This window comes from Anarhichas minor, unplaced genomic scaffold (genome assembly GCF_050575085.1).
Source record: "Anarhichas minor isolate MPS153535 unplaced genomic scaffold, ASM5057508v1 ptg000014l, whole genome shotgun sequence".
Taxonomy (NCBI): domain Eukaryota; kingdom Metazoa; phylum Chordata; class Actinopteri; order Perciformes; family Anarhichadidae; genus Anarhichas; species Anarhichas minor.
In genome coordinates, this window is record NW_027466460.1 from 7,287,783 (window position 1) to 7,312,474 (window position 24,692).

A 24,692-nucleotide genomic window follows, 5' to 3' on the forward strand; every position below is an offset into this window, starting at 1 on the left:
TTTGCAAAGGCTAACGTCTTTGACCATATAAATATAGTTTTTGCAATTTGCAAAGGCTAAAAATAAAAGGAAAATAATATAATATCAAAATATAAAGGGAGAAACACCTTTAGTGTGTCAGAATATCATTTGGTTACCATGTGTCCATTTGGGTCTCCAAATATCCTTTTAGAGCTCCGCCTGGATCTCTTCATGGGAGAAACACTGTAGAATCGTCATACTTTGTCCAATCGTCTTCAAATTTGAGGCAGTTGTTCACTGATAGTGTAGTTACAGCCCTATACTGTCATTTACCTGTACAGATACAGCCACAGACAGTTATTTATACTGAAAGATACTTTTTTTTTAAACACAAATCTTCAATTTTTACTGACTCCAAAGGCCCACTGCTCTGTTTCTATATGACCTACAGGTCTTCTGACACTTTTGATGCATATAGTCACAGTGGTTCAGAAGCTACAGCCATTTTAATTTGGGTATGTCATTTTAGGCGGTTTTGCTCCAAAATAGGGGTGGAGTTGAACAGGTAACAATGTAGTTATTGAATACAAATCAAACCAAGAGTGAGATCAATTAGTTAAACTAATAGTGTTAATATTTGAATGGGCCCCGGGACACTTTGTACTTGAAAAGTTGGGCCCCGAGGTCAAAAAGGTTAAGAACCCCTGCTCTACGTTACACTCTTCTCTTGCTGTTCTTCTTCTGAGAAACTTTAGTAATGTCCAAACTAAGCAACAATACCACAATAACCATGCGGTCACATTTACCAACGGGTTAGCTTGTTAGGCTAATGCTAATAACGGCCCTATCAACAGTTTTCTACCAAACAACGACTTAAAACATCTTACTAGCCTTAGCTAACAAGCGTAACAGTTTACCTAAACCATGTGTGCCTTTAAAATCGAAATATCACCTTGAATACAGTTTAAACAAATGTTTTATTGAGGGTGCCTGTTCTCTAGTTACACTCTTCTCTTGCTGTTCTTCTGAGAAAATTTACAAGGAAGTGTGAATACCATGCACAGACAACCCCCCTAGTGGTGAGATGGCGACACCTGCTGGCCGTTTTAACTATAACACACATTACAATATAAAATTAGTTAGTCAAAAATCCATTTATCTCACACTCTCCCCCACTTGAACAAATGCCATCTCGACATTTAACTACACTGGTAACCTTTTGTGTTTGTTTTTACCCCTACATACATAGAGTGGTATTACAATGATTGGGCAACATGTTCTTTAACATAAAGGGTATGACATTTTTTCCTTTGGCACCATAACCACCGTGCACTGTGATCATGACTGCCCCTGACTTTGTCACTTCACATACCCATTACCCCCTATTTCACATTACTACCATTCTATTAGTCCTTGTACCTGGGTGGGTTTCTCTCTCTGACAGTCCTCATAGTAGTGTCAGATATCAATCGTGGACACACTGTCTGCATCTAAGCCTCTGTTCCCAGACAGGCAGCAGCAGGAGCAATGCGTAAAGGAGGATTTTATTTGACCCCTTGTGTTCCACTGAGGCCTCCAGATTATTTTATGTTCTCTGCATCAGAATCAGCATCCGTTGTGGATCACTTCTCAAAGGTCTGGAACAAAACGGCCGGCTCACCTCGGTGGTGTGCTCCAGGTATCAGGTGGTGTTTGATTTGTTCATAGCATTCAGGATTAAGAAAACTGCCAGATTGACCTCAGTTTTTTCGGTATTCGCTCAAAGATTTAAATTAATATTGTCAAGCATCAATCAGCTGTGATAGCAGAGTGTTTAAGGCGTTGGATTCGAAATCCAATGGGGTATCCCCGTTGAGGTTCAAATCCTACTCACAGCGTTGGCCTTCGATTAATGAGGCCAATAGTGCCCACTTTAAGTAGATCTCCATACCTGTGGTGGAAACACACGTTGCCATCACCGATAATATAAATAACCAGCTCTCGTGGTGTGATTTATCAAATAAAGGGCGATGACACTTCCAATTAATTAAGTAATCTTAGTCAGTGCAACACCTGTGCAGCTAAATGTGCATTATTTTAAATTCGTCCAAAGATAATTATAATAATATGCTAAAAACTGGATATCGAGTCAAAGCTCCTGAACATCCCTGAAACTGTGCAATGTAACTGTTGTCAACTGTTGTAAACTACATGTCAACAGAGGCAGCTAAGACATACATGCTTTCTATGGTTGTTTCCCATATCACTTACTGTTTAACAACCTGGTCACAGGCTAGCGCCACTACTCTGAAACCACTACAGTCATTGTATAAACGAACATTCAAAATCCTTGATAAAAAATCTGTTCTTTCTCATCATTGCCCTGTACTAAAAAAATATAACTTGTATAGTTGGGAGAACATGATTAAATATGTGAATGTCTGTCTCGTGTACAAGATTATACATGGCTTGACCTCTCCTCCGCTAAAACAATTTGTTATCATAAGAACAACTGGATATTGGCTCACAAGAGGAGCAGCAAGAGGGGGTTGCATTATCCCGCTCAGGAAAAGTGCTTTCAGTCAGTCTGCATTTTCAGTACAAGGTGCACTACAATGGAACTCCATCCCAGTGACCATTAGAGAGCTACAAACATACAGTTCATTTAAATCTCAATTAAAGAAATGGTTAGTTAGTACCCAGCTCTGTCAGCACTAGAATGTAACTGCACCTCTGTCTGTGTTGAACTTCCCTCGATCTGTCTGTCGTCACCTGTCTGTCTTTCTTGAAATTGCCGGTCGACCCTCATCTACCTGCATGCATGTCTTTTATTGTTGTTTAGCTGTGTCTGACTGATTTATGTATTTCACATACTCTGCATGCTTTTATGTTTTGTGCCTCTGACATGGATGTTTTTTAGTGTCTAAACAACTACAGCATAATATTGTCTTTAGTCCATGTTTCTATTTTAACATTGTCATCCCTCATTTTATTTGCGTTGTGTGTGTTGACTTTGAGAGCCTCTGTGTTGCATGTCTTGTTTGTACTTGACAATGCATAAGAGTTTTATTCTCACTTTTTTCATTGTTTGTGCATGCATTGTAAAGTGTCAATATTGTATAACCTTTTAACTTTAATCTTATCTTCTGTTTTTAAGTTTATTTTGTAACATCTGCCTCTTGGGACTACACATGAAAAATAGCCTTTTGGCTAATTAACTCTGGCACATTTGCAGAAATGTTTTTATTAATGTGCACTGTCCCGTATCAAATAAACCAATAAATACAACTGTTCATGATGATGAAGATTAGATTAGAATAAAAACAATAAATAACGTATTTTATTAGCTGAGTAGCCTCTGATGCAAACTGAAATATTTGCGTTGTATCATCTCGTCACAGCTGCGTTGACATGTCGCGAGAACTGACAAAGTACTTCAGCATTAAGCAGGTGAGCGCTAGTTCAGTACGCGACCAGGCGATGTGAGCAACAGTTTTCTCAAATGAAGCCGCACTTTCTTGGGTGAGTGTTGTAATTTCTTGAACACCCCTTTTAACCAATAAAGTCTACAAAGAAGGTTACATTTCAGACATTAACTCATTTCTCCTCCTATCAAGAAACATGCCGACGAACAACAACCAGGTGAGTACAATTGAGGTAGATTAACCCTCGTTACCTGTATCCACTCGGCATCAACACCTGCCAACAAGTCGTTCTCGTTTTAGTACAGAGGGAGTTCTTAAAAATGTATTCTGTTTAAATGTGGTGTTGAATAGTTTCTTACAGGACAGCTAGAGGTTCTTATGTTTCAATTAGATGTCCCCATCTTAATGGGAACGAGGGCTTCCATTTTGATGCCCAATTTGTCAATTAAATCATTTACGTCACTGTAAACCCCCGAGGACTGCATGTGGACTGTGTGTGTGCTGTTTTCTTTTCTTGCAGAAGGTGCAGAGTGCAGCTGCCAGACTGGCCAAGCTGCCCGTGGTTCGCTCGGCTTGCATCACGCTTTCAGTCTTGTACATTGACACTAAATGCAGCCACCCGAGTCTGAGGTCTGTGTGTGAAGTGCTGGAGAGCAGCGTGACAGCCGTAGTTTCTCCTGTGGTTGTTAAGCTGGAGCCTCAGAGTAAGTGGGCTACTGTTGGGGCCAGCAATACTTGTTTAGACTGCCTGCTTGTGACTGTGGTTGAGATTGAAGGAAACTGTCAGGGAATTTACAATAAGGTTGCAACTAACACTTTTTTTTTTTTTTTTTTACCGTTGATCAATCAGTTAATTAAATAATTATAAAATGTAAGAAATTTGCGAAAGACACCAACAGAAGTTCCCAGAGACTAAGCTGATGTCCAAGTTTCTTGTTTTGTTCAGCTCAGAATCCAAAGATATTTAATTTAGACATTCTATGTTGAATAACTTTGGATTGGATTATAAATTGGAATCATACAAAAGCACATCAAATTCTCCCATTTGAGAAGTTTGAACCAGAAAATATTTGGAAACTTTCCTTTAAACGAGTACTTCATCGTCAAAATTGTTGATTACTTTCTGTCGATTGACTGTTTCAATTGAGTCCGTGTTTCAGGTTTACGTAAAAGGTTTATTGGGGATCTATCACAGGACAAGCTTTCCAAAAACTATTAATAAAATCTAAACTAATAATAAATTAACATCATATGTGTATGTAATGGAATAATGTATATAGTAGGAAATACATTTTTTCGGTTGCTGTGTGGAGAAAAAAGATGATGCAGATGTTGTTTGATTTATTGACTTCACTGTCTTGAATATTTCTAGTTTCCATTGCAAATGACGTTGCATGTAGAAGTCTTGACTGGCTGGAGAGTGCATTCCCAGTAATTCACACACCAACGGAGCAGGTCATTTTCTTTCCCTTCTTCCAAATCTCAATGATACACACACACACACACACACACACTCCTCAAAAAGGCACAAGAAACTACAACAGTCTTTTCCTGGTTTTGCCCGTTTCACCCAGATCGTGGCCACTGCCAAGAACAAGATGCATGAGATCCAGGATGTGGTGAGCATCGCAGCTTACGGTACTATGGACCGTGTGGAGCACACGGTCGCATGGGTGATGGGCGGCATACAGCTGGCTGATGACCAGGCTGGCCAGTCACTTGTGGAGAGAGCCATCGCTGTGGCCAGTGTGGGGCTGGACTCCGCTCTGATCGCCTCCGAGGCTCTGATGGACCGAGGGCTTCCTGCCACCGAGGAAGATAAAGGTATACTGATGGCGTCACGTATGAGTTACTGATGTGAAACAGCTGGAAGTCACATTTAGAATTTACCCTTACTTTATCTTCTTGCTGACTTTCTAGAGGAAGAAGCACATTTGGTCCAGGGTTTTGAGGCTGCCACACTCGGGAGACGATACCCTGTGCGACTGGTTTCACTCGCCGCCAAGCTGTGTAGGAGGATGTACCACATGGCCGGCTCCAAGATGCAGTCTGTTCAGGTGTGCTGTGAGTACAGTGTAAAAGGAATGGTTTCACAATCTGGAAAATATGCTTATTTGCTTTCTTGTCAAGAGTTGGATGAGGATTAATCCTTTTTTAATATCTATTAAATATGAAGCTACCCACGGTTAGAGTAAAGGTTGGAAACTATCATAATTTATGACCAAAACCAAAGAGTTGGAACCAATAAATTGTGAATTTATGGTGAATTCTGTGCAGTACTTGACTTTTGGGTGAGTTTATTGAACTCTGCAAATGAGCGCATTTTCCAAAATGTCACACTATTCTTTTAACAGGAGGCTGCGCATGCATTCCAAAAGATACTAACTTATTAATGCATAAATATTTATGACATGGCTGTTAAGGTTTTTTCTTAAGGCAATTTAACTTTTACAGAAGTTCAAGGTGACAGTAATTAAATAAAGGAAGTTGACTTTTTTTTTTTTCAATACTTCAACTCAATTCGGCTGCTTTTGTTTTGAATCAGTTGGCCATACGTCTCTTTCACAGCAGGAGCAGCACAGGTGTTATTAATAACCTTATTGGCTCTGTTTCAGTGAGCCAACGCGCACGATACAGGACCCTGAAATCAAAGCAGCTAAATGAAATTTAGGTGTCATTACTTTAATTTACACCTGTGCTTTTCCTACGTCTTTATTGAAAAAGGCCTGTTGCACCCACTGTCATTTTAGCTTGCATGGTTAAATAAGTACCTTTTCTTCCCAACAGGTCAGGGTGAAATTGTCCAGGTCTATAGGTCGGGTTCAGGACCTTCAGACCAGCTGGCTGACCTTATCCTGGAGTGCCCAGGTGCTGCCTCAGTTCTTGCAGCATCAGCTCGTGTCTGTGTGCTTCTTCATTTCCCAGATGTACAACCTCAGCTGCCCTAAACCCCACCGCCACAGGTTTTATCAGGATCGAAGATTCCTCAATGCTGCAGAGAGCTGCTCGACTCAGAAGGCCGTGGTCCAGGTTCACCCACAAGCCAAGTGTTCCTACATGAGGCGGCTAACCAAGACGCCTGTGTTTGAAAATGGGTGTGATGTGATCTGTGATTTATAATGTAACTATTTGGGTATGTGTGCTAAAGTCGGTTGCTCCCAGACAGGTGCAACCACTTATTAAAGTTGAACATTGAAGAAACGTGTTCCTTCTTGTTCTTTTAAGACTAGCAGCTGTTCTGGCAGACAAGGTGTCCTGTAACCGGTACATATGGACATATCACATGCAGAACTTGTAGCATGGGCAGTTCATCATGTAGTTACTTTAAAACACCTCCCATGTTAAGTAAATATGGGAGGTATTATTTTGCTGCTTGAAACATGTTTTTGATGGCTACAGAGCTCTTTAAATCATTTAAACTGAACTATTAAAATGGCACTTGTTTCTGAAAAGACAAATATTGAAATGGCAACCAAAGGCTAAATATTTTAGTTACCCAACAGTATAGTATATTCAGTGATTTCTCAATTTCGGTTTTAATTGCCTTCCATAATTCAACTGGCAAACCTGCAATTAGACATTTTTAATACTCTATTAGATTGAGAATCTCCTCGGGCAAAGGTCTGGAACATTACAATAATATTTAACTTGTGCTATTTTTGTGCCATATTCAAATATATATATATATTCAAGAAGCCTAGTATTAACATCTGTGTAGTCAACTGTCAAATCAAAGAAAGTACACAATTATATTCTCAGTTTTCAAATTTAACTGGATGGATTATAAATACATGTTCTCATTTCAAGTAAAATAAAGGCTGGATTAAAGAACTGACAAACTTTTGAAAAATGTGCATCTTAAAATAAGTTCTTAATTTTAGAAAAAGGAATTTCACTGAATTGTCCTGCAGCTTTAAATTCAGGTGTGAAGTGATAATCAAAGCCACGATATATTTTTCTCATCTAGAGAAATGTGTGCATGGACTTTATCTGTAGTTAATCCATTTATTTCAGCTCTATTCTCATTGTGAAGTGAATTCATACGTTAGGATTCTGATCATATTGGGCTCTTAGGTTTATTTTCTGTGTCTTTATTTCAGATGTGAGATGGTAAGTTTGCTCAAAACAGTTATGCTTTGTCTCGTAGTGGTGCTTCATATTACTGCTTTTAATAATCGCCACGGTCTCTGAACATATGAGACACTGGTTTTAAACTGTCCGTGGGAAGAATTAACCTATAAGTGTTCATTATTGGTTAAAGACTCTGATCTCTGACCACTTTTCTCTCTTCAGAAAACTTCATGTGAAATAACTGACTCACGTCATTATTCTACTCTTCGGTCTCTCCCCCGTGTCACGGTGTGTGTACATCTCACTCGAATCAGGAAACTTGTCAGAATACCCATATTTGATTGGCTGAGCTGCATCACGTGATGTGATTTGCACCGCTGAACAGGTGCCGTAAAGGCTGAAAAAGCTGTGCCAGTTAAATTAGAAGCGCTCCGTCACAATTTAATAATTCTCAATTATCTATCGGTTTTAGGTCCTGGGTCCGGTCCGCCTATTAGGGACCCCTGCTCTATATCAAGGTACTGAAGACATCACACAGGCTTATTTTTCAGCAAAACATGACTTTATTTGACTTTGTGATTTCACTTTTGGCTGGACTCTGACTTGGATGTGGATGCTCTCAGAGAAGAAAGGCGACGCCTCTTAGCGATCTGTTCCTGGCGCTTCTCCTTGGCCTCCTGTTAGCAGGAACATGTGTGAGTACAATGTTTCAACACATCCAAAAAGCAGCAAATTGCAAACAAGATAATTCCCCCAAAACACAGTAAAGTCAAATGGGCTTGTTAGAAATTATCCAGCTGGCAAACACAGGTACACTAACAAATGTTGTGCATTGTCCTTATAAGTGTTTTAGGTTTAAACCATAACCACAAAATGTCCCAACTTTAAGACCTGATCCCGCCATAATAGTAATACAAGTAAAATTGAAGATGTCAAGACATAGGGAGAAGGAAAAAGACTAAACATTACCTTCATCCTCTTGGCCAGCAGCTTGGCGTACTCGGACGCCTCCTCCTTGTTCTTCAGGGTGCGCTGTCTCTTGAGGGAGATGCGGCGGCGCTTGTGCTGCAGCACACGGGGCGTCACCAGTCTCTGGATCCTGGGAGCCTTAGTTCTGGGCTTCTTGCCTACCAAAAGAGAAGGGATAATTTAATGTTGACCACGGTGGTAAAGAGGGTTGGGCGATGGTGAACTGGCCACCCTCACTCCAACAGCTGAAGTGATTTTATAGATGCAGGTGAGGTGCGAAGATCTAACTGACAAGAATTGCGCTCATTAGACTTTGTTCATTTCTGCCAGCTGTTGTGGGTGAAACAATTCTGAAACTGGGACCGAAACTAATTTCCACCATCCTGTGTCGCTGCAATTTTGTAGAGAAAGCTTAGCAAGACACTTACATGTACAAAAGTCGCAAGAATGATTAAGTTACTTTGTTTTTAAAGTCTTATCTGGCAAAGAAACGCATCATCGGCCTTGATAACTTTCTTGCTGTTCAGCCATAGAAGATTCAAAAGACTGAATACTGACAAGTGGAAGAATGAAGTTTGTATAGATCTCACACTGTAAAAAGGATTAGGCTGAAAATGTACAGTGGTCCTTAAAATCTGTAGTATTGAGTTTTACAATATATTTAACACTTAGGCTTGATACACGACAAATAAATTATAATCTTACAATATATAATTGTCAAAAATGTAAGTGACAGCATACCCACCACTGATCAACTGTATTTCAAATTTCCAGACAAAGCTTCAATACAAACACCTGCAATGTTACCCTTAAAACCAAGTTGTTTAACATTCCCACTGTGCTTTCATAGTGGAAGTATTTCAAATTCACATTTCAGTCATCCTTACATATTACAACAAGCTCAATTGATTTCAAGCTTCAAGTGAAGCCAAATCCATAAAAAGCTACATTCAGTGATCCCAACAGCACTTGTCGACTAAAGTGAAAACTCTCCCGTCTTACCTTCTTTGGAGAGAGGTCTCCTCACAACATACTGCCTCACATCATCCTCCTTAGCCAGGTTGAAGAGCTTGCGGATCTTGCTAGCCCTCTTGGGACCCAGACGGCGAGGGACGGTGCTGTCGGTCAGGCCGGGAATGTCCTTCTCACCTGAGGTTAACAAAGGATCAACTTGATTAAAGTCAAGTTCACTTACAAATTGCACTTCCTACAGCTTAAGTACTTGCAGGAGTTTCAACAATCAATGGAAACAAATTAAGACAATCGAGACTTTGTGGACAGTTCTCATCAGTGTGACAGTGAAACTACCCCAATATCAAAGACAAACACACTGCTGCATTTAGTAGAGCATCAGCTTTAGTGTCATTCTGACTATAGTGTACATGAGACGCAATGAGAGAGCATTACAGTTCAACCGTCCATGGATCCTGGACCTGGTCGTATCTGGTAAGCGGCTCCACAGTCACTCTAGCAACACGCTGTCCCCCCTTAATGACTATAGACCAATCAAAAAGGGTCTACTGGTGTGCCATAAACATAATTTACAAGCGATATTAACATACATTTCAAAACAAGCCTGTGCTTATTTTGCTGTATCATTTCCACGCTCGTATTACCTTTCTTGACGATGACCAAGTTGAGAACGCTGAGGTTGGCGTCAACGATGCAACCACGGACAGACTTGCGCTTGCGTTCGCCAGTCCTGCGGGGACGGTAGCAGGAGTGGCCCTTGCTGAGCAGCAGGCGCACACGACCATGGGTCAGCACACCCTGCTTCATGGGGAAGCCCTGCCTGTCGTTGCCTCCGCTGATGCGCACCACATAGCCCTGCAGAAGTAGAGAAAACAAGCCGTTACGGCTCCGCTCTTCCATTTAGGGTTACTGAGTTAACTCGTAGTTGCTTCGAGAATGCGAGGGAATTGAACTAGTGACGCCGTTTCAATCAGCCATGGATATACGGCTATAATAAGAGCAGCAGCATTAGAATCTTTCTGATGATGGTGTACGCAAGACACAATGAGAGAGCAATACCAGTCAACCATCTACTGATCCTGGACCTGGTCGTATCTGGTAAGCGGCTCCACAGTTACTCTTGCAACACGCTGTCCCCCCTTAATAACTATAGATCAGTCAGAAAGGGTCTACTGGTGTGCCACATCAGGTTTAATAGATCTATACATCTTTCCACCAAGTTAAACCAACACATACACTCAGCAACATGTTATACAGAGTACTTACAACAACATTATGAGGTCAAACAACACTTTACCTTCCACTCATCTCCCAGAGGGTCAGCGGGCACCTCGGTGGCCATACGCTTCTCATAGAAAGTTCTCAGCTTGCGCTCATCATCAACTTCAATCAGCTTCTGGCAGCCAGTAGCGGGGAACGAGATGTTCAGCTGAAAGAGAAGGAGAGAGTTGCAATGTAGTTGTTACCACATGCACTTTGGTTCCTCATGGGTCACGACAGATTACTAAGAGTCCTAATGCAGATAGGTTTAGCAGGTAAATGAGACAACTGGAGTTACTGGTGGGAACCTGACACCGGGGGAAAACACCCTGCAGTCACATTAACGATAGCGCATCTGAGCTAAAGTTCAGAAGGAGACGCCGCGGCTCGGAGGCCTGTTAGCTTCTATGTCAACTAGCTAATGTTAGCATTCTCGACAATGCTAACTAACACAAACAGTTTAACGGATAACGTTGTAAACTGACAACTCGGGTAACACTGCTGATTTAGATAACGTAGGCAGCAAAAGTCGGAGAACTTTTTATTGCAGGGAACTTGAACAGGCTGCACATTTCGCTCAGTGTGCCGACATGTTTCTACAGCTCCCCTTGCCGACAGGATCGTCAGCGCTGACTCTCATCGTAATCAAACATCATCCGAAGAGTCAGAGCCGCGATAACTACATTAAACTGCTCTGCTTTAAAGTTCAGAAACATGGCATCAACCACAGTGAAGTATTTACAGGAAAATAGCTTTTACGCAGAAATTTAGAGTTAGGAAAGCAATGTACCTTCATTTTGCTAAACCGGCCCTACAACGGTCCGCCACGGAAAAGAGGCAGGATATCCGCTTCGTGGTCTCACATAGGCCTGAAATGTTCTCGCGATAACTGAACCGCTGTAGTTTTCCAATTGGCCTCAAGCTGAAGGTTATTAAAATAATTTCACACACAAAAATACATAATAAAACGGTAATGCCGACCTACACAACTGCATTAAACTGATTATATGAATAGAGCATATAGGTAATTATCTGTTAATTTATTTATCTTGATTATTTAAAATGTATGTTTCATGTAAAAGCAACCACATACCAAGAGTGGTGTACACATAATTGGTAGCCTAGCTCAAAATTCGTAGGGCCTATCTAATTTTTTATAAACTGTAAATATATGAGACAAAATATGTGAAGGTTAAGAAACGTAAAAATGTTTTCCCACAACTCACAGCAAGATGAACAAATAACATCAACTAATCAATCGTATCAATTAATGGTTATGACCATGTAAGTATATTATTTAAATATTATATTAAAATTATGTTATAGAGTCACTGAGCATGCCTCGGCCAGAGGGAGCCAGAGAGTAGATAAGGAGTTGTAAATGTCCTAACTAAGACTTTATAAGTAATGCAGTTTGGTTAATTTAGCACCTGGATGAAATAACTGTCTCCAAGTTCGTCGATATTCAGCAGTTAATAATACAGACTTGTTTTGCACTTCAACAATATTATCGATCATGGACTATAGTGGCTCTGATTCATACCAGTAAGACATGCCAGTGAGTCAGCATGCCCACAATACCAGACAACAAATGTGACATATCAAAGTAAAAAAAGCACATCTGAAAATGTAAAGTTGCTTGAAATCTATTTAGACCGGCTGCTTCCGGACTCAATGCTGCTGTGTTGTCACGTGTCACTGAACAAGGAAGCAGATAGGGGTGAACTCTCTTGCACCGCTTGAACACTCTTTGGCCACAGACCGAGCAGCTGTCAATGCACAGTGCGGAGTGTCACGACAAGCTTTGTGGAAGGACAGCGGCTTAAAAATGCAGCTCAGCGACGATTTCTGTAGTTTCCCACATCGTCGAGTCAGGTCTCAAAACGTTGAAATCTATCGGTGAACAACGGAGCTGAGAAATTGAGACAGTTTCCTCAAGTGTGCTGTTTTTTTTTTTTGGTCCATTCCTGTCGACTGTTGTCTGCTCTGTCCATCCGACAGGACTAGTTCAGACATGAGTAACGTCAATCTCATTTTTTGGGACCAGTTGCAGGCTGGCAGCTCCGATGTGGACTGGTGTGAAGGCAATTACCTAATTTACCCCAGCATTGCTGAATTTTACAACACGGTCGGTTCTAACGTTAGCTTAACGATGTGTGATGTTTGTTTTCTTGCATAATACAGTTTTATATAAGTTACAGCTAACTAACTCTAGTGCACAGCTTGTCTGTCTTTTTGTTTTTCCTTGTATTGCACTGCTGTCTTTTAATATGATCCTCTAATATTATGCTTTTTTAGCTTCAGCATCACGTTGTTTACTGTTAGCATCAGGTTTTAAATGTTCCTTTTCTCATTCCCACTGGCTGTCAAGTTTGTTAAAGGCCAGCGAGGCTCGCGCACTGATCAACTTTTGACACGCATGTTGTCATTGACACGATCAGTAGTCGACTGTGATTTTATTTTTGCTCATAGCTTTTTTTTTTTCCCTTTTGTTTATCATTTCAGATCAGCAACATTTTGTTTTTTGTTTTGCCGCCCATATTAATGTGCTTGTTCCGCCAATATGCAACACATTTCAACAGTGGGATTTACCTCATATGGAGTCTACTAGTTGTGGTCGGTAAGTTGTCTGAGCTGACATTAATGTCTACACTCTGTGTGATGATGATGACCTAACCTTTCATGTCTGTTCTGCTTTGTGGGAGACCTTCATCGCCTTAATCACGCTTAAACTTCCCTCAGCTAACAAACCATACAACTATTCCTTTATTTATACATTTTGTAAAGGGCCAGGCAAGTATTTCATTTACTTTTTAAATTAAATCTTCTGTAGGTAATGCTTAAAGTAACAGTTAACCCCTAAATACAGAAATACCTCTTGCCTGTAGTTCTTATTTATCAATTTGGATTGTTCTGGGTTACACTCAGACTTGTGGTGCTCAAAGTGCCCCCAAAAAAAAACAAAAAAAAATACATTTGAAATGTCTCTTAAAACCTGTGGATTATGTTGAGTACATAATCCACAGACCTGGTTGTGAGCAGTTTCATTCAGGAACTCTGGTGGAAAGAACATAGTTCCTCTCAACAAGGTCTAACATGTCTCCAAAACTAAGTTACTCACACCAAAGCAATCTAGATTGCTAAATATTTTTTTGATTTTTGAGTGTGAAATTACACTGCTTCTTAAACAATTAGCCAATTAATTAATTTAACAGAAAATTAACAGTTTTGACAATTAATAAATAAGTTGTTTTATAAGCAAAAAGTCAGTGGTTCCGGCTCTTTTATTATGAATATTTGCTGTTTTTTCTCGTCTTCTATTAGTAAGCTGAATATTTTTGGTGTTTTAGAGTGTTAGTTGGACTGAACAAGACATTTGAAGATGTTTCAATGGACTGTATTTGGAAATTACCACCGGCATTTTTACTATTTTCTGACATTTTATAGACAAAATGATTGATCAAGAAAGAAAATCAACAAATAAACCAAAAATGAAAATGATCCGAATAATAAACTGCTTGATAAACAGAATATTTGGGTGTTTGGACTGTTAGTCAGACAAAATACACAAACATTATGAGTACATATACAAAGTACATTAAACATTGTGCAACATGTATGAGTTGTATGTAGGCGCCCACATTATTAAACAGCACTGTTTGTATGCAGGTTTCCTCAGCCGTGGCCTCTGTCTCTGTACACGTTTCTAGCTTCAGGCCGTCCTGAATCATTTTACCCTCTAAGACAAACACTTTATGACTAGGCTTATTCATTGGTGGGATGAATAAGCCTACTGCCTCAATTTCCTTTGACACAGTATTCGAGTCCTAAATGGTGCCACTGTATGTACATAACAGCACAGTTAAGAGATTACACTGCCCAGTTCCCTTACAGCTGCTATGAAAACACTCTGGTTGCACTGTCAGCAAAAAACAACAACCTGACAGACCTCCCAATGTTCCTGAGATGTGACTTCACTGGCTGATAACTGAGGAGCTGTTGAATACGATTTGCATAACTGAATGTTAACTATCGGCCATGTATGCTCAGATTGTGTAACTTTTGTGTGAATCTTTTCTTTTGCTATCAGAGTAGTCCCGTGTCTCCTATCAAACCCTGTCCAACACCTGCCTTCCAAACCAGTGATCAAATTATATCCAGTTTGGTTTTTTTCAGTGGGCTAGTAGCTCTGACTGTATCCATTGTTCGGAATCTGGAGGCTGTTAAAAGTTACACAGCAGAGAAGGCAGTTACATGGTTTCATCTCTACAGCTGTCTCTGTAGTAAAAAAACAACCCTATAGGTTCTAGTATGAAAACAACTTTCAGCTGATTTTCTCTGGTTTTGGCCTCAGCCGTGTTTGGTAGGAGTCGTACATGTAGTTTAGGGTTGACTGCATTGCCTGCTACTAGGACATATACAGTATTGGATTGTTTTAATTATTGGTTAAGTTTCTGATTTTATTTCTTGATTGATCGTTTTGTTAATAGAAAGTGAAGGAAGAAAAAAGTGAAGGAAGAAAAAAGTGAAAATGTGGGTGATAATTTCCAAATCCAGTCCAATGTGACGACTTCAAATGTCTCGTTTTGTCCAACTAACTCAAAACTCCAAAAAAAATATTCAGTTTACTACGATAGAAGACAGAAGAAACCTAAACCGTTCCATTTGATCATTGAAATAATTTTCTCGCGAGACCAACTAATGAATTAATCACATAAATGTTTCAGCTCTCTGTACGAGTACGCCGACGGGTTGTCATGATTAGTAACTTCTGACTGACAGCAGTGCTCCCTTTCTGGATAAGAAGTTCGTGGAACTGTAGGAATCTCCTGTTATGAAAACAGATTATTCTGATAAGGTCTGTTGGGCCGTGATAACAAAGGGGCACTGACTGATCCATCCTTCCACAGAGTTTCAAAACTCCCAGTAATATTAACGCTGGTTTACAAGTTGCTTCTTCGAGTTAACTTGTTTATTCCAGTGTTCCGTCACTTGTCTGCCTAAAGCATTTAATGTCACTATAATTATTTTCTGTTTAAAGTAATCTCATTTAGAGGTGACATTTTGCAACTTTGTATCAGTTTTTTTTAATACTTTTTTGATAGATTGAAATGGGAACATGTCAGCTGTACAAAACACAAAAGAAAGTTTTATATCTCCTGAAATGAACTGTTTTAGTCTTAACTCGTGCATCTCTTTGACTTTCCTTTCTTTTCGACATGATGTCAAATGTTTTTTGTTTTTTTTAAGAGACACAATCTCATCAATCTTCAGACGACGTCTCATTTGTGTGTTTGCCTGTCCATCTTCTTTCAGGTATTGGATCGACATATTTTCACGCCACGCTCAGCTTTCTCGGCCAGATGCTGGACGAGCTGGCCATCTTGTGGGTGCTCATGTGTGCCATTGCCATGTGGTTTCCCAAGAGATACCTACCCAGGATGTTCAGGAGGGATCGGTAGGTTGGCTAGTGTAACTGTGTGTACACACACATGACAGTGTCTGATAGGGTATTCGTTGTGTTACATACACAACAACAACAAAAAAGAGATCACAGTTTCCAATTAGACTTTGTGTTCACATTAAATCAGTTTCACAACGAGGCAAAGGTCACGTTCAGCTCACATTTCGGGTAGACCTACAGCAGTTAGAGCAGTGGCATGGTGTGTCTTCTCTGCTATGACTCCCAGTTTAATAATAGGCCTGTCCGAGATAGCTGACGCCAGTAAAAGCTGCATCACATGTCTTTACTTCTCTTTCCATTGTCACAGAGCCATCATGGCTGCTCATTCCCTTCAGATCCCTCTTGGAGCTGAGTGATTCTTGTTTACCGAGTGTTAGTGTGTCACGGTGCTTTCTGGGAAGAGCTCCCTCTCTGAATTGCACAATGCTGTTCATAGAGTAAAGTTGCTGCAATTTTTTGTTGTTTGTTTTGCTTTTTCAATATAGCTCAAGGTTCAAAGTGGTCATCGGCATCTTGTCGGGGATCACCACTGGGCTGGCCTTCGTGAAACCTGTCGTCAACTCATTGTCACTCATGACTCTGGGCATCCCCTGCACCGTACTCCTCATTACTGAGCTTAAAAGGTTAGTAAAAGCATCATACAATAAATCAGATAACTCTTATGTTGAGCTCTTTGTGGTTCATGGACACGTGATTGGTTGTGGTTCAGCCATGATTATACTTTAGAGAGAGTGGAGCATTGTCCGATAGTTCCAGAAGTCTGTAGCGCTAATGGAGAAAGCTGACCGGTTCTTGTATACCGTCTATGGCTGTACGAGAAACTTGCCTCTGGTACAGCAGATGCTCTTGTTTGCCTGATGTCGACTGAACACAGTGAAACAAACTCTGTCAGTGGGGAAGGAGCAAGAATGTGGGTCATTTTGTACACGAAGCAGGAAGTTGTAGGAGGCGGAGGAGGCAGACAAAATTATACGAGGTCAAAATGTTGTACTTTGTAATTATATGACCGAACAGAGACGGAGCGCAATTGAGTCCAGCCCGGAAGGGAAAACAATGTCTCACTCTTCATTGACTTTTATATCACGTGAAGGGGCCTCCTTTTCACTTTTGTGTGTTAGCAAACAACCAAAAAATACCTTCGCTGTGTGGTGAACAAGAGTGTAAAGAACCCAGAACTACGTTGCCGAACGGAAAAACTGAGGAAACATCAGCAGGAAGAATGGGGAAACGGTGGGATCTTGACTCTCAGTACGTCTAATGTTATGTTTGCACCAATTTCTTTTTCCTAAATGTCAGTTTTAGGCTGAATATATTTCTGTAAGTTACACTGACAGTAAACAACTTGTGTTATGGTTGAATGTGGATACATCAGAAAGATATGCAGTATTATGTTTTCAAGTGCTTGAGCTTACTGCAGTAAGTTGGCTTGCTAACATTAGCTTCCCAACTTGTCCCGTCATTATATTACTAAACGTATATAATATGGAGAGTATTCGTTAACTGCACCCCTGGTAGACAGGGTGCTTAAATCATATCTCACATGCTGAAATCGTATGTTTTTATCTAGTTACAGGCATCTTTTGCCTTTCAGCCCTCGGTTGCAAATTGTTCAGCTGACTGCTCGAAGTGGGGTTGGTTTTAAGAGTATGAAGTGTTGTGCTCTGTCTATGTTTTGAGCGTTCTTATGTATATAATGTTTGTTTTTTTCCTAGCTTGGACCAAGTGGTAATACAATATGACAGGTGTGGGAAAATCATAGCATGCATGTATAACTTAGCACCATCCACAGGATATCACTCACTCACGACTCAACTTAATTAGGTTGAATAAATAAATGACCACTTGCTCTAACTAAGCTAAGTTTGAACTTTAGAGTACCACAGCAGCAGATATCAGTGACCATGTCGGTGTTTTTAAGTTGTCTAGTGAAATCAGCTGCATTAATGTAAAGTAGTTCAGTGGATGAAAGGGAAACGGTCTCAAGATGTAGTTTCTTTAGTCTGCTAACATGTCACCTTTGGCTTTTTATACTGACATTGTCTAATGGCATGTTGTTGGGACATTATGATGTGAAAGAATGTCCCTGAAAATGCAAAACAAGCCACTCATGCCCTTTTGTGTGTGTTTGTATTGCTTTTCTCCGTCACAGCAATGTGCAGTTGCTCTATTGTTTCCGTTTCCTACATCCCTTTCTCGCCACCGTCACTCTTGTAACCCTAAGTCATCCATTGTTCAACCTGTTGGTTGTTCCTGACATTACTGCAAGTGCCAGTCATCTGTTGAGGTCGCTTGCCTTTGTTCTGCTAAGTGGGAGATAATTCCTGTGGCCGTGGCTGATGCACTTCTGCCCTCGGAAACGACCGATAGTTTTGTAGTTGTTTGCTTGTTTTACAATACGACTGCTGGCCTCTATTCAAGTCACTTCCAGTTGGACAAGAACAACGTGTCCAGTGTATAGGACATCCTCTTCAAATATTGTATTAGTGCTGAAGCAATAATACCAGCTGTGCAATAATAGCTGAGTTATTCATAAAGGATAGTACAAAAGGGACTTTGTATGAAAGGATAGTTTTGGCTTGTGAGAGCTAAGTTCATTCGCACATTGCCAAGATAACGGGTGTGTGGTATGATACCAGGTATTTAGTATTTTTGATTGAAACAACAGATGTAGTTTGTAAATTAAATGTTAAAGAAGCACGTGTTGAAAAAGGCATAGCCCCGAAGTTCAAACAAATAAGAATTAAAAAAGACTAATATTATTAAATATACATATGTGCAGATAAAAACGATGCACCATCTCTTTAAATACCGTCAATTTAATCTGCCCAGGTTTTAAAAAGTAGATTTTTCTCATATTTTTTCACCACGTAAAGGATGATTCTGGTTTATACATCTGGCGTCTTATTTTTGTAGTTTTGTCATCGCTTCCTTTCTGTAAAAACATCACTCTTACCCATCAAGTTGTTGCTGATGTCTTAAAAAATAAGTCAAGAAAACAGAAGTGTCTAATCACTTCTGTTTTCTTGACTTATATTTTTTATCATCATTTTGAACATATTTGGAAATAAGACTAAATTTGTACAAAAAACATGTTTGACTTATTTTGAAAGTCAAAATACATATTGTCACACAGTGGAGTTTGACATCTAATATTAAAGTGAAGCCTTTACACCATTAAAAGCAAAGCAGGAAGACCTCCAGCGTCTTTGATAAATATCAGGCCTTGTTGCACTCATCCTATGCGGCCTCTTCCTTTCTGTTACCCCGAGTGAGAGAAGCCTCTCAACAGTGCTCCACCCCAGATAGACAGACTGGCCTTTCCTTCACTTATCTTTGCCTCCAACACTCAAACTCTCCATCACGCTGACGCTCACGTCTCCAAGCAGAAGTCCTGGTATCATGTCATGTTTCTTATCTTACAAGCGTCTGTTTGAGCTGATAGGCACAGTGTTCCTGATACCCAGCTGTGTGGTGATGGTTGTGTCAGTGTTTGTTATCAGGAAGGGGTGTTTTGCCTACTTATGGCAGTTGTACTGCATGTATGTAAAGGCAGTGAGCTGGCTTAGTGCCGTCTCTGATGCACAGCTCAGCTGAGCATATAATCGATCGAACAGTAGAATAGAATATTGATGGCAATTTAATGGCCTATTTCCCTTTGGGAAGTCGTATCATTGGCCATCTATTTTTGTACATCCTGTTGCTGATGAGTAGCCGTGACACCAACGCACCCTTCCTCAGTTCAACTTATTCCTGAAGTTTTGCTGCTTACACTGCTGTGACCAGGAGCTCATGACGGTTAATGTTTCTGAAGCGGAAATACCTTTCTAACATTTGCTAAAATGTACGAGACTTTATGACTCTTGTACTACGTTAACTTAAGACAAGCACTTACATTTTTCAGTTACTTGTCTTTGTGTCACCCCAACATTCCTCTCTCCTTGCAACAATGGTAACTCAAATTTAAAGGCTCGTGAAATGATATGACCTCATCAAACGCTCTGTCTTAGGGGAAGGGGATGAACTGTGTCACAGTGACTAAACAGTTGCATCATCAACACCGTTTAATCGCGCTTCCTTGCCTTTGTCTTTGTTTTGCCCCAGCCAGCGGCAGCGGGGGTGTAACTGGTGTTATCTAAAGGAGGACAAGACTAAGAATAGTTTGAGCAGTGGCATGCGTCTCTGTAGGTCAGTGCTCTGTCCACTAGCAGATATTTGTGCAGAGACCAGAATACTTGCTACTTCTGTCAGCACCCCCCCCCCCCCCCCCCCCAAAAAAAAAAAAAAGATAATCGCCGCATCTAAAAATAAATGTGCTAACCTACAACTCTACATCTTGGTATGGACATCTCAGTTGTAAATATAACAGCACCCAAGCTACACAGACAGTAAAATGAGTCCTGTATGAATGACTTAATCCTCTTGGAGGATTAAGAAGCCTCAGGTAAAAGAAAAAGTATTTACATCCCCTCAGCCCTTCAAAGTGTTTGAACATCTTTCAGCTCACTGTTTCGGTTTTCTGTCCCATAACTAATAATAATAGTTTTGGTCCAGTCTCAGTTTTAGCCGTAGCTGGCAGCAGTTTGTACCAACAAAGCTTTAACAAAAAATGTACCGTATCTGCCCAAAATGCGTAAACCAACTCGCTGGTGAATACAGTGGAGTATTTAGCAGCTAAAGAATCACATGTTTGTTGAATGGAGTCATAGGAGACATCAAACAGAGCTTAAAGGAGACTTACTTACAATCATCAAGTAAAAACATACACGGCTCTGAGTGGATGCTAATGTTGAGGCAACTGTTTGCGAACAAGTTCACCATATCAAATGAAAAGGTGACACTTTGTCAATATTGTGCCACTGCCACATAGTGGCCAAAAAAAGCCAAATTGGCAAAAGCAAGTCGGAATAGGAAAATTTTATGTATTTTTTCTTTTAATTTAAATTATTTCTTTTTGCTTTTGTCTTGCTCATCAAAGATGCCAAAAAAGATGTTTTTGTATTTTGTGTACCTGAATAGACGGATCGTATGCACTAAGTGTTGCATACACCAAACTAAGTACATATTGTTTTCACCGTTTTCACCGTTATACACATTTCTCAGTGCTCTCTTTGGTCATTGCAGGTGTGAAAACCCACGTGTGTTCAAGTTGGGTCTGGTCTCAGGGATCTGGTGGGCACTGGCTCTGCTTTGCTGGATCAGCGATAGGATATTCTGTGAGATGTGGTCGTCTGTCAACTTCCCCTACTTGCACTGTGCTTGGTGAGCTCAAAGTTGTTATTAACTATTATTAAGGTCATAAAATCTATCTACTCATTATACACAAATTATTATAATTAAAACGCATATTTCTACACAAGATCTCCATCTTATCAAGTTTTTTTTCTGTCTATAATTAAGTTACGGTCCTTTGAAGAAAAGTGAAAAAGCCATACATTAGGGTCTGGATTTTGAATCAAGAATAAGTGCAGAGTCCTGTATTAGAATCAGGAAAAATGAAATTTAAGCAAAACACCATAAACAAGGTGATTTTGAATTGAAAACAAGTAGAAATAATCTTACTCCACATGAGTTTGTGACAACACCGTGATATATTTCGAGTCTTTTCTCCAGCAGTTTGGTTCATTCAAACTTTGCTTTCACAGGCACATCCTCATTTGTCTGGCTTCCTACTTGGGTTGCGTTTGCTTTGCCTACTTTGACGTTGCGACTGAGGCCCCAGAGCGAGGACCCGTCATCATGTTCTGGCCCAACGAGAAATGGGCCTTCATTGGCGTGCCCTACATTTACTTCCTCTGTGTCCACAAGAAGTCTGCTGTCAAGGTGACTTAAGGTGATGCGAGTGTGCAGCTCTGCTTTAACACTTTCTCGCCAAGATGCATTCAAACGACACCGCTGCTCTGCTGTGACTGGGTGATGTAGGTGATGCACATTAAGGCCCAACGGTCCATCCCTGTCTGGTTTCATTACACAGCAGTGTTTATGCAACTCTGTCAAAGAACAAAAGGTGTTACAAATTAGTCTAACATGATGCCAAAAGAGGAACTTTTCAAACAAAAACAGTATCAAAGCCAAGAAACCTTTACAGTGTTCCAAACCTAATCTCAGGCTTTATGGTATCATGTAAGTATTAGTATTATGCATTTCTGGTTTCTTTAAAAAGAAGATTTTGTACATTTTATAGTAACTCAAAAAACCTCATTGTAAAGCATTGTATTGCCTTTATAAAGACACGTATAGCATCTCATAGGTGCAGTCTGGCCATCATGAAAGCATATTTAGAAACAATAAAGCACTGGATCCTTTAACTGTGATTGATGCATAATGCATTAAAGCTTCATATTATATTGCTCAGCCGATCCTATTACGCTCAATGAATCAACAAGTTGGTTCATAAGATGTTACAGAAGTGTTTCAGACAAAGCCTTATGTGTTTTAAATACATAATGGATTCAGGCTGTTAGACCTGCCCTCTTTGTGGACGGCCATTTTTACTTAAAACGCCAGAAACGCAAGCTTCGTTCCGTTATGGGTGTACGATGTTTTGCTGCCAGCATGCCATTGTGATTGTTCAAGATAGTACATGAGAAATGTGTTTATTGTACTCCTGTATATATTTTCTTAACTAACAATGTGATATGCAGTTATTTTCCTCGGAAAAGCATATCATTTGTATATTATTGAATGAATAGGTACCCTTTGATATTGGCCAAAACCCAAAGTAGAACAAATAAAACTGAATGTGAAATCAAAATGTATTGAAATAAGATTGACTATTCAAGGAAATAATTATATATTTTGCACAAAATGAAGAATGGTTCTCAAAGCCTTTGGCTTAATGCACACTGCAATGATAATTATGTACTCAAAACTTTGCTTGCACGCGACAGCTTTTAATGCTGAAGTTTTCATCCAAGCATCTCAACTCTTAAACTTCTCTTCAGGGTTATTTATTTCAGGCTCAGTATTTTAGACTGTGTGCTAAATATAATCAAAACTATGGAAACTGTGCAAAAAGCCTTAATCAAACAGGATAACAGACTACAGAAGCAAATGAAGGTACACTGTGTCCTTGTGTGATGTATCTGAAGCTGTTTGCTCTAAAAGAGGAAATGCAGTGTGATGAATGTGTTGGATAACAAAAGGAAATGAGGTTTAGGTTATAGCAGGAGAATTTGTGGGACAGATAACATAGTCTTACTTGTTTTAACGTGTTCATTTGACAGAAATTAATAGAAATTCTGTGTGTAGAATATAAAAGGGAAGAATGTTGGGTTCTACAGCTAAACGCTAACCCTACAAAACAAGTTTCACCAAAGCTTTTCACCACAAACAAATGGTTTTAAATGTTCTTGGAAACTGCCTCAAGCTGTTTTAACTGATGTTATTTTACTCCCGTCCTCCTGCAGAGGCTTCTGGGAACTCGACCTACTAAAATATCTTGTGCACACATGAAGGGTCAAATAAAGAATCATGATTTAAAGAGTAAAAAATAACTTTTCATGAGGTTAAATCCCCCCAAAAATATATTTTTCAAAGTGATGTGTAGCCGAATTTTATGGATGAATGATTTTTGATATTGCATAATTACAACCTTTGTATTGCCATTGTAATTTTTTGTATTTTTTTCTTAAGGAGAATCTTTGGGGACAGTATTAACAATGTGAACAAAGCTGTTGTGGGCCCAAGCACACTTTCACTGCGCTGCAAATGATATTGAGTCCTACATGTGATCCACGATGGTGGGTCGTTTGTATGAATCACCCTCGGATTAAGGAGTTTGTGTGAACAGGATAGCCTGGGAAATGCTGCCCTCTGCATCCTAATGTTTGTCTTGGCATGAGGTGTGATTATGATCTCATAACAATGAGTTGTGTTATTTTTATGGTCTAACATGTGTATGCAAATCTCAGTTTTTCTCTGCCTACATTGACAATACAGACGAACTACACAGAAGTATTTATTTTCATAATTTATCCTGTTTTGTAAACAAATATTTGTAATAGACTAGAACATTAGTATATTTTATTATATTCAATAAACCAAGCCAATACTCAAAATGATTGCTGGTGTTTATTTTACAGACAGTATCATGTTGATTTAATGCATGAATCAAAAGTATTGCTCGCATCTAATTATTCATTTTGCAGCTTTATGTCTCTTACGTGAACAGATCTGTTCTTTGGACCGAGACTCGAGATGACCCAGACGACACGTTTTGCCACCAGGGGGCAACGTTTCTCCACATCCAATTTATTTTATTACTTTCAGGTGATAATTCCAGAACAACCTTTAGTTGTTAGTATAAGAAAAATAGAATATTCAAAATATTTGATTAAATTAATATACAGAGCCACTGCAGACTGATTATTGTATTTACTGTACATTCAAATATACAGATTAACATACTGTATGTTTGGATGTACAGTAGACGTACAGTATGTGTCTAGAAAACCAAAACACACACCTTCCAAAATAAACTCGCAAACTGCACATCCACCTCAGACACAAACCACATACACAGATTAATAACAGTTTACGCCTGAAAATATCCTTTTATTGAGTTAACATGAACACAGATTTGATGATTTTCA

General features: G+C 39.7%; 3 protein-coding genes and 1 non-coding gene across 5 annotated transcripts; 3 read left to right on the forward strand and 1 right to left on the reverse strand.

The window, feature by feature from the left end:
- Window positions 1–1,756: 1,756 nt before the first annotated feature.
- Window positions 1,757–1,838, forward strand: trnas-cga (transfer RNA serine (anticodon CGA)). The gene has a single exon. It is a non-coding gene; the product is annotated as a tRNA-Ser (tRNA).
- Window positions 1,839–3,351: 1,513 nt separating this feature from the next.
- On the forward strand, window positions 3,352–6,503 carry LOC142950088 (perilipin-2-like). Its single transcript, XM_076091988.1, has 6 exons — window positions 3,352–3,422; window positions 3,843–4,069; window positions 4,738–4,820; window positions 4,940–5,189; window positions 5,286–5,422; window positions 6,153–6,503. The coding sequence occupies exons 1-6, from the start codon at window positions 3,352–3,354 to the stop codon at window positions 6,483–6,485; spliced, it is 1,101 nt and encodes a 366-aa protein (XP_075948103.1). The 3' UTR covers window positions 6,486–6,503.
- Window positions 6,504–7,976: 1,473 nt separating this feature from the next.
- On the reverse strand, window positions 7,977–11,574 carry rps6 (ribosomal protein S6). Its single transcript, XM_076091264.1, has 6 exons — window positions 11,428–11,574; window positions 10,675–10,806; window positions 10,022–10,232; window positions 9,408–9,554; window positions 8,406–8,563; window positions 7,977–8,113 (listed from the first exon to the last, which is right to left on the reverse strand). The coding sequence occupies exons 1-6, from the start codon at window positions 11,431–11,433 to the stop codon at window positions 8,018–8,020; spliced, it is 750 nt and encodes a 249-aa protein (XP_075947379.1). The 5' UTR covers window positions 11,434–11,574; the 3' UTR covers window positions 7,977–8,017.
- Window positions 11,575–12,368: 794 nt separating this feature from the next.
- Window positions 12,369–24,158, forward strand: acer2 (alkaline ceramidase 2). Of its 2 annotated transcripts, XM_076091259.1 has the most exons (7): window positions 12,369–12,765; window positions 13,143–13,257; window positions 15,954–16,095; window positions 16,587–16,724; window positions 20,203–20,286; window positions 21,223–21,360; window positions 21,744–24,158. In XM_076091259.1, exons 1-7 carry the CDS (start codon window positions 12,652–12,654, stop codon window positions 21,928–21,930), a joined length of 918 nt encoding a protein of 305 aa, XP_075947374.1. In that variant the 5' UTR covers window positions 12,369–12,651; the 3' UTR covers window positions 21,931–24,158. The 2 variants fall into 2 exon arrangements, with proteins under 2 accessions (XP_075947374.1, XP_075947375.1); XM_076091260.1 differs by lacking the exon at window positions 20,203–20,286 and having other exon boundaries at window positions 12,372–12,765.
- The last annotated feature ends 534 nt before the right edge of the window (window positions 24,159–24,692 follow it).

Bases quoted from the DNA above. Each gene is read 5' to 3' on its own strand.
- rps6 (XM_076091264.1), bottom strand. The intron at 10,233-10,674 runs GTAAAGTGTTGT...CTACTTCTGCAG, and splicing joins CTCTGGGAGATGAGTGGAAG to GGCTATGTGGTGCGCATCAG. The intron at 9,555-10,021 runs GTAATACGAGCG...TGTTAACCTCAG, and splicing joins CTTGGTCATCGTCAAGAAAG to GTGAGAAGGACATTCCCGGC.
- LOC142950088 (XM_076091988.1), top strand. From the start codon at position 3,352: ATGTCGCGAGAACTGACAAAGTACTTCAGCATTAAGCAGGTGAGCGCT. The intron at 3,423-3,842 runs GTGAGCAACAGT...TAAACCCCCGAG, and splicing joins TCAGTACGCGACCAGGCGAT to GACTGCATGTGGACTGTGTG. The intron at 5,423-6,152 runs GTGTGCTGTGAG...TCTTCCCAACAG, and splicing joins CCAAGATGCAGTCTGTTCAG to GTCAGGGTGAAATTGTCCAG.
- acer2 (XM_076091259.1), top strand. From the start codon at position 12,652: ATGAGTAACGTCAATCTCATTTTTTGGGACCAGTTGCAGGCTGGCAGC. The intron at 12,766-13,142 runs GTCGGTTCTAAC...TTATCATTTCAG, and splicing joins TTGCTGAATTTTACAACACG to ATCAGCAACATTTTGTTTTT. The intron at 16,725-20,202 runs GTTAGTAAAAGC...GTTTTGCCCCAG, and splicing joins CTCATTACTGAGCTTAAAAG to CCAGCGGCAGCGGGGGTGTA.